The 12607-nt window shown below is 45.0% G+C and overlaps 1 protein-coding gene across 1 annotated transcript; it reads right to left on the reverse strand.

Annotated features, from left to right (window-relative positions):
• Positions 1-1820: 1820 nt before the first annotated feature.
• LOC104822877 lies at positions 1821-4405 on the reverse strand. Its single transcript, XM_010554235.1, has 4 exons — positions 4304-4405; positions 2868-4154; positions 2440-2727; positions 1821-1853 (listed from the first exon to the last, which is right to left on the reverse strand). The coding sequence occupies exons 1-4, from the start codon at positions 4403-4405 to the stop codon at positions 1821-1823; spliced, it is 1710 nt and encodes a 569-aa protein (XP_010552537.1).
• Between the last annotated feature and the right edge of the window lie 8202 nt (positions 4406-12607).

The following is a 12607-nucleotide window of genomic DNA, read 5'->3' on the forward strand; positions in this document are numbered from 1 at the left end:
CGGGTGACAAGTTGTTGAGAAGACGAGCTTTGTCCCAAGCTTTCTCCATAATGTCTTCCAAAAGTAGCTCAAAAATTTTGAGTCTCGATCAGATACGATGCTTCTTGGCAGCCCATGCAAGCGAACCACTTCCTTGAGTATATATATTATATATATATATAGCAAATATATATTATACATATATATATATGAATTCGAATATATATATATATATATTTCAATTGATTTTTCAATTAAAATCCAAATTTTCATTCGATGTCCGTTGGAATTTTTTTTTAAAATTTTGAAAAAAATTTCCAACCGGCATCCGTTGGAATTTTTTTTTAAAAAATTTCCAAAAAAAATTCCAACCGGTATCCGTTGGAATTCCGTTGGAATTTTTTTTAAAAATTTCCAAAAAACATTTCAACCGGCATCCGTTGGAATTCCGTTGGAATTGTTTTCTAACAAACATCCGTTGGAACTCCGTTAAAAATTTGCAACCGATTTTTCCAACGTTAATCCGTTGAAAATTTCCAACGGATATCCGTTGGAAATACCGTTGGAAATTTCCAACCCAATTTTTCAATTGAATACGTTGAAAATTCCGTTAAAAATTTCCAACGGGTGTTTCCAACGAATACCCGTTGGAAATACCGTTGGAAATTTCCAACCCAATTTTTCAATTGAATACGTTGAAAATTCCGTTAAAAATTTCCAACGGGTGTTTCCAACGAATACCCGTTGGAAATTTTCAACGGAATTTTAACGGAAATCGTCGTTGAAACGCCGTTGAAAACCGTTGAAAATCCGTTGGAAAATCCGTTGGAATTCGAGGATTTTTTTGTAGTGAGCGGAGTGTCGAGATGCTCACTATCTTTTTCAGCACATGAAGAAATAAGAATGCATTTGATAACAAACTTTACCGATTTCAGCAAATATGGGAAAGGTTCTTATAAAAACTTTTCTATTTGGCTAGACAACATCGGTCCCATGGGTTCCAACCAACGATTTCTATCCCGGAGTGTCGAGATGCTCACTATCTTTTTCAGCACATGAAGAAATAAGAATGCATTTGATAACAAACTTTACCGATTTCAGCAAATATGGGAAAGGTTCTTATAAAAACTTTTCTATTTGGCTAGACAACATCGGTCCCATGGGTTCCAACCAACGATTTCTATCCCACAAGCCATTCTAGACAATCCTAAAGGTCAAGCAATTAATTCAACAAAACTTAACCACGTTCAACGGATCACAATGTTTTCAGGACGTTTCTACTCTCTCATGCCATAGATCATCATATCAATGCTCAAAAAGGTTTTATGCACATGATCTTATATGTCCTAAACACTATATGAGAATGCACAATCCTAACAACTATATGATCCTAATGCATCCTATATGCCCATGCAACTAAAATGTGAAAATAAAAGGAAAAAATGCATGCAACACTACTCTATATGGATATGGTTTGGCGTTAGACGAATCCTCCCCCAGACATGAACTGGACACCGTCCTCGGTGTCAATTCTCGGCTAGTAGAGGCAACCAATAACATGAGTCAAAAGAGAAGCAAACCAAAAACAGAAAAGAGTACTTAGCTCGCGATGTTCGTTCACTCGCACTTAAGTCTGCCTACGTCAATCGCATAGCTAGCTTCCTCGCCTTCTCAGTAGCTCCTCATTAGAACTCAACCTGATGATAAGAGATACAAACCAATATCCGATGCAAAAAGAAAAAGAAAGAAAAGAAAAACTAACCTACAAACTCGGGTTGCTTCCCGGAAGCGCTTGTTTAAGGTCATTAGCTTGACCGAACCTTCTCAACTACCATACGGGTCTAAGAGGCGAATATTATCGATCTTTCGCCAACCTGGATCATGAAGTATAGGAGCATAATGGTCTGAGAACATAGTCACCTGTTTAACTGAGTGAGATGGGTCGTGAATGCCCATGTGAGGTGAAAACGAGTCATGTGGCTGATTAAGGTCCTGACACGATCGTGTGGAAATGGAAGACCCGATCGGGTGAATCATCTGTAACTTTGAACTTCGGATCAGCGCTGGGACAGGATCGTGTTGCGCAGTAAACACGACCGGGTCAACTTCATGTGTCTTTCATTTCTCGTTCAAGGATGAGACACGATCGTGTGGTGGGGATGACACGATCGGGTCAGACTGCTGAATTTTTTCGGAAGTTGATGTACCGTCAACACGATCATGTTGCAAAAGGGACACGATCGGGTCAGTTGGCTGATTCGCGCATACAACATTGCGGCTTCGGACACGATCGTGTGACGAGCTAGACACGATCGTGTCTGTAGATGACGATTGCTTTAGATTTTTGTCCAGATTAAATTCTACCATCTCATCGCCAATCTTCATAGTGAGTCGACCTGCTCGAACATGAATGATAGCATCTACAGTGTTAAGGAATGGACGACCAAGAATTATAGGTACCTTAGAGTCTTCGTCCATGTCGAGAACCACGAAGTCAACCGGGATATAGAAGTTCCCAACTTTCAGTGGCGCATCCTCAAGTATCCCAGCAGGGCATTTAATGGAACGATCAGCTAGTTGAAGAGTCATTCTAGTGGGTTTTAGCTCATCCACATTCAGCTTCTTGAAGATCGATAATGGAAGAAGACTAACGTCGGCTCCTAGATCACAGAATGCACGATCGATGGAAACATTACCCAATTTACAAGGGATTGAGAAACTACCTGGATCGGACTGCTTAAGTGGAAGCTATGTTGGATCAAAGAGCTGCATTCGGCAGTAAGCGCTACGGTTTCTTTCTCAACGACCCTCTTTTTGATCAGGATGTCCTTCAAATACTTCGTGTATGAGGGAATCTGCAAAATAGCATTAGTGAATGGCATGGTTACCTCGAGTTTCTTCGGCATCTCAACAAACTTTGCGAATTGGCTGTCTTCGTTATGCTTCCTCAAGCGAGATGGAAATGGTACTGCTGGTGACTTATGAGGAGGAGGCAAGTAAGCCGGTTCAGGTTCATCATCGTGGATGTCTACAACTGCAGTCTTCGAGCTTTTTCCTCGCTCAACCATCGGTCGGTCTTCAACGTCTACCTGCTTACCACTTCTCAAAGTAATCGCATTGACATGTTCACGGGGGTTAGTCTCAGGCTTACCTGGAAGAGATCCGGATGGTCTTTGAGAGGCTGATGCTAGCTGAGCGATATGGTTGTCTATGATCTTGAAGTGAGCATCGATGCTTGCGAACTGAGCTCGAAATTCCTGATTTGTCTTTTCCTGATTCTGTATAAACTGTATAAGCAAAGTGTGCATATCAGGGTTGGATTCAGGATTACCTGGAGGTGTGGAATTAATATAGGATTGCCCCGGAGCTCTGTAGTTGGATGTCTGATTAGGACCCCTAGACTGAAAAGCAAAACTGGGAGGAATCCTCTGGTTCGAGTTGTCGGATGCTCTGAAGTTGTTCGGCACGGGATTCTCCACATTGTTTGACTTGTAGGAGAGATTGGGATGATTCTTCCACCCTGGATTGTACGTGTTCGAGTAGGCGTTATTGGCCACGTAGTTTACACCTTCGACTCTCTCATCCAACGCGTACATACCAAGCTCCTCTTGTGTTGGCATCAAATGCTTGGTCCTAGAGTGTCGGTTGGAATCTTCGAGCTTAGCATTTAGGACAGCCAATTGTTCAAGAACCATCTGTATGGTCTGATCATTGCATTCCCTTGGCGGATCTCTAGAGTACTCGCTCGGGGCGTCTTCTTCTTGGGCCATCATCTCAATATGATCTTCTAGCTCAGCGAATGACTTGTTCTGGATGCTCCCACCACACGAAGCTCGGATCAAAGTCTTGGTATCCATTCTGAGTCCCCGGAAGAAGGTGTTGATCAAGTAGTTCTTGTCAAGCCCGTGATGAGGGCAAGACTTCTGATATCCTTTGTACCTCCTCCAAGCTTTATAAAGGCTTTCCCCATGATCCTGCTTGAATGAATGAATGCCAGAAAGAGCTGCTTGAGTGCGGTGAGGTGGGAAAATTTTTGACATAAACTGCACTTCCAACTGTTCCCAGGTGTGGATGGAATCGGGTGTCAGATCATAGCACCATTCCAAAGCAGTATCCAAGAGAGTCCAAGGAAAAGCAATCAGTCGGAGTGTATTCTCTATCACCCTGTTATCTCTCTTGATAGAACGACACATCATCTTAAAGCGAGTTAGATGTGCGTTCGGGTCTTCGTTCGGCCTACCCCGGAAAGCATTATTGCCCAACATCTGAATAGTAGACGAGTTCAGCTCGAAACTAGACATGTCGATGGCCGGTAGTCGAATACCAGCCAAAAGCTCAGTGTGCTTAGCGTGTTGTACTGGGCAAAGGTTGAGTCAGCATTGCCCTCGGCACCATCGGGAAGAGCAAAATCTCGGTCATTCTCCATTTGTCTTCGTTGACGTCGGATGTATCTAACGGTCCTTTCAAGCTCACAATCAAGAGGTACTAGGTCTGATGTCCCAGCACTCCTGGTCATGCACTAGAAAAACCTGTGCACCAAACGAAAAACAACAACAAACAAAGAAAACGTGAGAGATCACCTAAGAAAAAGAAAAAGAAAAAGAAAAAGATCCAGACTAGATAGGATCTAACCCTGTTGCCTAAATTGTCCCCGACAACGGCGCCAAAAACTTGATGTCGTAAATCTAGGTGCAGAATTATGATCAAGTAATAATATTCCTAGACTCAACAATTAACCGCAAGTGTACGGATCGTGTGTAGTAGCTAGGGTCGAACACAGGGACAAGTAGACAACGGAATCAAATCCAAATCTAAATCCAAATCCAGAGAAAATAATGAGTGTGAGAGTGTAACAAAACAAACAAGAAAAACAAATGTAAACTATGAATGATGAACACTGCAGGCTTCGGGATTGCTTTACATGCAAGGATCTTTCAAAAGATGCAAACTTAATGGTTTATCTATCCAGTTCAGGGAATTCAAGCTCTAAGGTAGAGATCAACTCTTCCAAGTCTAATCTCACTATCTAGGTTTAATCCTACCAATCTCCGATTCGATAGTCTAAAACTCTGGATGCATGAACGAACGCTATCATAATTCCTAGGCAAATACCCATCTTCCAATGCGATACCTGTTCTATTTATTGAATTAGTTCCAGGTTAGAATCTCATATGTCTATGTGAATTAAAACCCTAAGTTCATTCAACCAAGTGGCCAACGAGATCAAAAGCATTAAGAACAATTCAATAAACTGGATGGAATAAACAAATCCAAAAGTTTGGAATTAAATACCAAAGATCCCTATATAGCAAATCCCTAACCTACAGCTATGAGACTACTCGCTAAACATCGAGACGTCGGGGTTCATATCAATAACACAAAACATCGTAAAATAGAAGAAAGGAAGAATGCTTAGTCGATTTTCCAGCTTCGTAATCTCCGTCTTCTACTCCGATCTCTTGCCTCTTGATAATCTTCCTCTTCTTTGTGCTCTAGGGTGTGTTTTCTGTGAAAAGTCTGAATGTTTTCGACCTTGGGGGCTAACCCTACTTAATCCTTCTTTTTCTGGGCTAAAATTTAGAATATTTCCAAAATCTGGTAAGTGACCCGATCGTGTGACTGAGAGTGACACGATCGTGTCACTTAACAGTTTTGGCGGGCTTCACAAATTTGCTCATAACTTCCTGCTCCGACATCGGATTTGAATGATCTTGGTGTTTATGCGTAGATATCGAAGAGAGCTTTCCAATGACGTAGAGAATGCATGATTTGGACTTTAGAGTGAAAGTTATTGGACTTGCAAGATCTGACGTTTTCTGAGCTTCACGTTTTCCCTGGAGACACCCCAAATGTTCCCGGTTCGTCCGTGATGTTCCGTATTCCATGTTTTCCACTCCTTTTGCTCTTTTTATGTGTGGATTCCTGTTTAAACACCAAAGAACACAACCAACCAATATCGAAGCCAAATGTGCCCTAGAATGTCTACAAATATATAGAATCGAGTGAAATACGCTAGACATCCTATATCAAAATATCACCCAAAATATGTGTTATCAGTCCCCTAGACGGCACGTCCGAGATTTAAGCTAGTTGTACACATTCTGTGAGTTCTCGCATTCCCTGTTGTGAAGTTAAACGTACTGGAAAGTCTGATCTGTATGTTGGCACAAGAGTTTGGTTAAAATCCCTAAGGACAATCCAGGGAGACTGAGTAACAAGAGGGTATCGGCCAATGAGCGTTAGGTGTTCCCATAGGATTCTACGCTCACTCATAAGTGTGGAGGCGTAAACAAAGGTAGCAGTAAGTGTTATACCCGACCCTCTGTTTTCAATTCCACAAGTGACTGCCTGTTTGGTGTGGAAGTAGATCGTGACTAAGGTTGTTGGTTCCCATACAATCTAAACCCGAGCTGTATTATGGTCTCCAAAAAAACAGACATGTTTCCACCTAAGTGGTAACGCAGCAGAAATTCTCTCAAAATTTGCCTCTTGGATGTGAGTTTCAAGAAGGGCTGCCACTAGTGGTTGCTTCTCCAAAATCCACTTCCTAGTCAAAAATCTTTTATTCGGGCTATTTAAGCCTCTTATATTCCAAGCAAAAAGCATAGGAATCTGGAAAGTTAATACCCTTTCGTGGACTTGCGCCCACGACCTCTTGATTTTGCCTTAGCTGGACTATTCTTGGTCGGCTGTCTACTCATGGTCGGTTGGCTCGGAGTAGTGGTAGGCGGATCCAGAAGACATGGGGAAGAAGTTTCTGCAACCTCCTTGGTAGACTGAACTTGGATAGTTCCCGAGGGGTGTGCAGCAATCGAGTCTTCTGTGGGCAGGATAGGGGATTTGGAAGCCTCCTCGCATGATCCAAGTGTTGGGATTCCCGATGAAGGGGGTGATGACTCGGAATTATATGGTGGATCAGCTGGCTTCTCTTGGATAGTCTGATGATTCCTTGAGCCAGACTGAGCCTCTGGTTGCTTCGTTGAAGCCCGCGGGGGGGGGGGGGGGACAGGGCAATGATGTTGGTTATGGCCAAGCACGGAGCAATGGTTGCATGTGGGGGGCAGCCAATCATATGAGACATCAATCACAAAATCTTCTCCTTTTGGTGACTTGACCATAATACTTCTAGGTGGTTGCAGCCGAAGGTTAACGTCCACATAGATGCGAGCAGCCGATATATTCTCTTTATTTGTTGTTGCTCCAAGTCGAGATCGAGGTCAGCTCGGGTTTTGTCGGAGTATGGAAGGGGTTCCATGGAGAAACGAACATAGGACATGCCCCAATGTGCCAAATGCTTCTGCTCAAGGCAAGTTCCCTTGTTCTGCGGTTCGGCATCTTGAATAAGAAAGTACCATGACCGACATCTTGCACTTTGACTCTCGGGCCAGTGCGCGACCAAAGAGCCTGAGAAACCCCAATGATTCTACCCATGGAGGGTGGTAGTCCGTAGAATTGTCCTACCACAAAGTCTGCCCATTCGTCAGCTGCTGTTGTCAGTGATTCGACCGGTATTTCGATCAGAGGAATTTAACTGGCGTGTGTTTTCGGCGAGCCTACCCGCTGCAGAGGCCGAAGGGACTGCTGGAGTTTCTCGCTCCATGTTGACGGTGGTTTCAGGGGAGCTTCCCCTCCGGGGATAACGTGCGATATAGAAATCGTAGGTGAAGTTCTCGTCGGGACAGAGGAGGGAGGCTGAGAGCCGGTCAGACCGGAATCAGGAGCTGTGGCCAGAGACTGCTGGAGTTTCTCACTCCATGTCACCGGCAGTTTCGGGGGAGCATCCACCGTGGATGCGACTTCCGGTGTGGCAGCGGCAGGTGGAGGTCTGGCCGGAGCAGAGAAGGGGGGCATGGAGACGGATTGACCGAAGGAAGATGTAAGAGGCGGGGAGCTCGGAAAGCCAGAACTGGAGGTCGCAGGTGGAGATCTAGACGAGCCAGGGCCGGCGGCACGGGCTGGAGGCCCAGAGAGGGTTCCGATGCCGCGTGCCTCGCGGACGGCAGAGGAGGCAACGGCTGCTTCTGGTTGCAGCAGCTAGGTCGATCTTCGGTGGGAGATGGAGGACAGATCTCCGTCACACGAACTGCGAGAGTAGCAGGAGGAGGAGAAGAAACCTCCGGCGTACGAGCACCGGAAGCGACCAAGGAAGAAGGAGGGGGATTTCTTGGTGTGGGCCCTAAAATCCCTGGTGATGGAGGAGCTGACGAAGAACGAAGGCGTGGAGGCATGGTCAAAGAGATGGAGGCTGGCCGGAGTCAGCCCTGTGCGGTGGCGAACAATTCTTCAGTGGCGGCAGCTAGGGTTCACTGGGAACCCTTCACCAACTTTGTCTTGAACAAGAACATTGAACTTGCAGTAACATTGTAGTCATCTTCGGTCCAGAAACATAATTATAGCATTTAGAAGAACAAGAGGTTATGAAGATCCGTTCTATTGACAAGAAGAGGCGAATCCATCAGTTCAATGACGGTAACGTCGGAGAGACCGAGATGGGTTAAAGCCATGGCGGCGTGTCCGATGTCGGCGAAGACACAGAAGGCCGGTTACGGAGGTGACCCGGGTGATGAAAATGGAGGAAGAAGGATGAGAAAGAGGAGAGACGTGATTGCCAAGTCTTAGAGGACCAAAGGCAAGAGTTCTTCTTAGGGAGAAAGATATTGACGAGGAGATAAATCGCAGAAGGATTTGGAAAAATGGATATGTGGCTTCAATGGAGCGTTTGGAGGGATGTATGTCTTCGATGTTTGAAGGATTAAAACTACCATTATCGATGTTCCTATGATTATGAATGCCATTAAAATTTTCTGTAAAAGTTTTTGATGTCTTTCAATGGTTGATGGAGAGAGAAATTATTCTGTTTATTATAGTGACATTTTACCTCCAATAATCTGATCCCACATATGTGTATTATTTCACACGTTTTTTCATTAAGGTTATCATAGTTTTTTTCTGTTTTTTTAAGGGTAAGATTGTATTTTGCTAATTCTTTATATTTTAGAGGTGTATCAATGAAAGTCATGTGACGGGTTAGGTGTATTACTGAAGTTTACCCCACTCATCCCTCCATCGAGAACCCAGAAACTCCTCTGCACCTCTTCCAAACCAAAAACCATAGCACCTACTCGATCCCACTCTCCCCCTCTCCACCGCCGTTCCTCCTCTCGCATCAGAGGAAAAGCCCCATCGCACTCATCCCGTTCCCCCCTCCCTACCCCTCATCACCGAACTATGGTCTCCAAATTTCCCCTACCGAACACCCCTCGTTTCACTCCACATCCGAACCCTCCCCACAGACCCTCCACCCTGACGATTTCCCCCCTTTACCCTCAAATCTCCATCGCTCTCCCATCCCACCTTCCCAGCCTTCACCATGTCAGCCAAACATTTTGGCATCTCAAACACCAGATCTTGACCACCCCGAAACTAGCTCAACCACCCCGCAGGTCCATTCCGTCACTACGTGGGTCTCTCCTCTTGCCATGATACCTCCTCCTCTAACCCTCACCCCGCCTCACCTACGAATCCCCAACCGCTACGCCCCGCCGAGCCCCCCCTCAAACTCACCTCCCGCTGTAGCATCGTATCCTACTTCCGCTCCCCTTGTTTCTGCCAAGAAAGCCTCCCATAAACAGAAACCAGCACTCCCTTCCTGGGCCAGCAGAGTGAGAGAACCCTCGTACAAATTACATCGAGTCGCAGAGGCTACAGTAACAGGGAACGGGAGAAGACGAGTCAAAATTCCAAACTCGGTCATAGAAGCCGGAATTCAAGAAATGTAGGACTACATAGTCTGCACCTTCTATGGCAGTCTTCCAAAGATGCAAAAAATCTCAGCGGTTCTAAATTTCCTATGGGGGAAGGAAAGAAGACTGGAGATCCATCGGCTCTCCGAAAATGCACGACTGGTCCGTATCCACTCACCAAGGATCAGGGAAGCAGTCCTTGAACAAGAACTGTGGTACGTCGGGAATCACGCTTTCTTTGCCCAAAAATGGGAAGTTGGATACTCACGAGATCCGCCGTCCCTACGAATCGCGCCGGTCTGGGCGCATCTCACAAATGTCCCTCTGCATTTGCTCACCGCCGAGGGAATCTCCTACCTAGCTGGTGCAGTCGGCGAACCACTAAGCTGCCGTCCAATTTCCACAATAAACTCGGTGGATGTCAAAATTGATGTAGACCTCACAAAGGATCTCCCAATCGAAGTAGAGATTGAACTGGAAGACGGGACTGTCGATACGGTGGATGTACTGTACAAATGGTTGCCTCCGAAATGTGACCACTGTAGAGAATTCGGCCACAGTTCTGAGTATTGTCTCAAACCTTCAAAAACCCCACTTCTAAATCCAACTATCCCATCCATTCCTAACAAACTACCACTAAAGAGCTACTACCCCACCCCACTCCCACTTCTCCCATCAAACCTAATCCCACTACCTTGACAGTCACCAACCCAACTGACACCATACCCAAAACTCAAGAAAACAACACCCAGGTAAACCCCGTAAATATCCCCTCGGCCATACCCCCTATCTCTACCAACCCCAACCAACCTAGTTACCAACCAGATACACTCAAAATAAAATCCCACACAACACCTCTCCACCTCTGTAACCCTCCCCACCTACTGCCAAGCTACTAAAGAAACTGATTTTCCACACCAAAATACTGCCCAGCAACTACAGGGGAAAGATAGACACTTGCCCAAGCCCACCATGGATCCTTCGGTACCCAGTGGTAACCAATTATCCCCGGTGCCATCTGGGAATAATAACCATGCCCAACCCCGATATCTACTTAATGGAAGGTTTTTTTTGGAATACTCGAGGTCTAAACGACCCAAGAAAACATGAAGCGATATGCAATATTTTGCGGCAACACCCGTTATATTTTGGTGCTCTTCTGGAAACACATGTGCTAGAACCAAATGCTGAACGCATTCTCCGCAAATTCGGAAGTGAGTGGACTTGGATACACAACTATCAAGCTGAGCTTTCTGGCAGGATATGGTTCATTTGCCGATCCCCCTATAAAGCCTTTGTTGTCAGAACTTCCCCGTATGAAGTGTCTGTGCTCATCCAAAAGGTGGGTGAATTACCTTTTCCATGTACTATCATCTACGCACCCAACACCTTAACTGAGAGGGAGCAAGTTTGGCATGACCTAAAAAACTTCTACTCTAGCTACATCGGAGACTCAAATCCTTGGCTCCTATGTGGTGACTTCAACGAGATTATCCTTCTAAGGGAACACTCATCCATTACCTTCCACCACCAAACCCCCGCCATGGCCCGATTCAGTGAGACCTTATAAAGGAAGGAAATAATATTGTTATTATTTTTAGTATCAATCCCTGATTCTTTGCTGTATTCCGTTGAATTTTACCCTTTTCACTTTCGGGTAAAGGATCTCGCAACGGGGGAGCGGCTCACCACGGGAATGCTTAAAGATGACGTCTATGAGTGGCCTCCCGACCCTAGTTCTGTGTCCTCTTCGTCCTTTTCCGTTTTTTCTACTATTAAGATCACTTTTGCGGATTGGCATTCTAGGCTTGGCCATCCCTCTTTCGATGTTCTTAATAAGGTCATTCATAAATTTTCTTTACCTTTGTCTTCTAATAAACACAAACACCTTCAGTGTACACCGTGTTCCATGAATAAAACTCATAAACTTCCTTTTTCGGAGTCTTCACTTACATCATCTCGTCCTTTAGAAATCATATTTTCGGATGTTTGGACGTCTCCCGTTTCTTCTTTTGATGGTTTCAAATACTTCGTCATATTTGTCGACCATTTTACGACATACACATGGTTTTACCCATTACAACGAAAATCTCAAGTTCTTGAAATTTTTCCTCGGTTTAAATCCCTCGTTGAAAACCGTTTTCATCATCGTGTTCAAACTCTTTATTCCGACAATGGTGGCGAGTATATTGCCCTAAGATCTTTTCTTTCGGAACACGGCATTCAACACCTCACCACTCCTCCTCATACCCCCGAGCATAACGGAATTTCGGAACGTAAACACCGGCACATTATGGAAACGGGGTTAACACTCCTCACCCATGCATCCATGCCGTTATCCCATTGGACGTTTGCGTTTCCGACAGTCGTTTACCTCATAAACCGTCTTCCAACCAAAGTCCTAGAACATCAATCTCCCTACCAAGCCTTGTTTGGATCGTCACCGACATATACCACATTAAGAACATTTGGTTGTCTATGCTTTCCATGGCTTCGATTATGATCATGTGCATTGGATGCATATCACAATAATGGGTTCTCGTTTGGAACGAGTTACTGGATGACCCGCATGAGATTGTCACATGGACATGAGTCATGACTTGAATCTCATACAGCGGTTCGTTCTTGGATCCTCAGACCTGAGATGTCTAGAGTATCTGATATGAGGAGTGACGTGTCTTGACTGCGTCAAACGTCGTCTTTAACCGGATGATCATAACGGCGTTGCTCAGATACGTTCACGAATCATATGCAGATAGTAGACATGCAATACGGGACTTGTCACCTCCTACGCAGGAGAGATGTCGCTGGGCCCCTCGTAGAAATCGGACTGTGAAAATGCGTGGCCACACTATAGATGAATGTACATCTATTTTATCAGTCAG

The sequence above is a fragment of the Tarenaya hassleriana genome, unplaced genomic scaffold (genome assembly GCF_000463585.1).
Source record: "Tarenaya hassleriana unplaced genomic scaffold, ASM46358v1 Cleome38, whole genome shotgun sequence".
In the NCBI taxonomy this organism is placed as follows: Eukaryota; Viridiplantae; Streptophyta; class Magnoliopsida; order Brassicales; family Cleomaceae; genus Tarenaya; species Tarenaya hassleriana.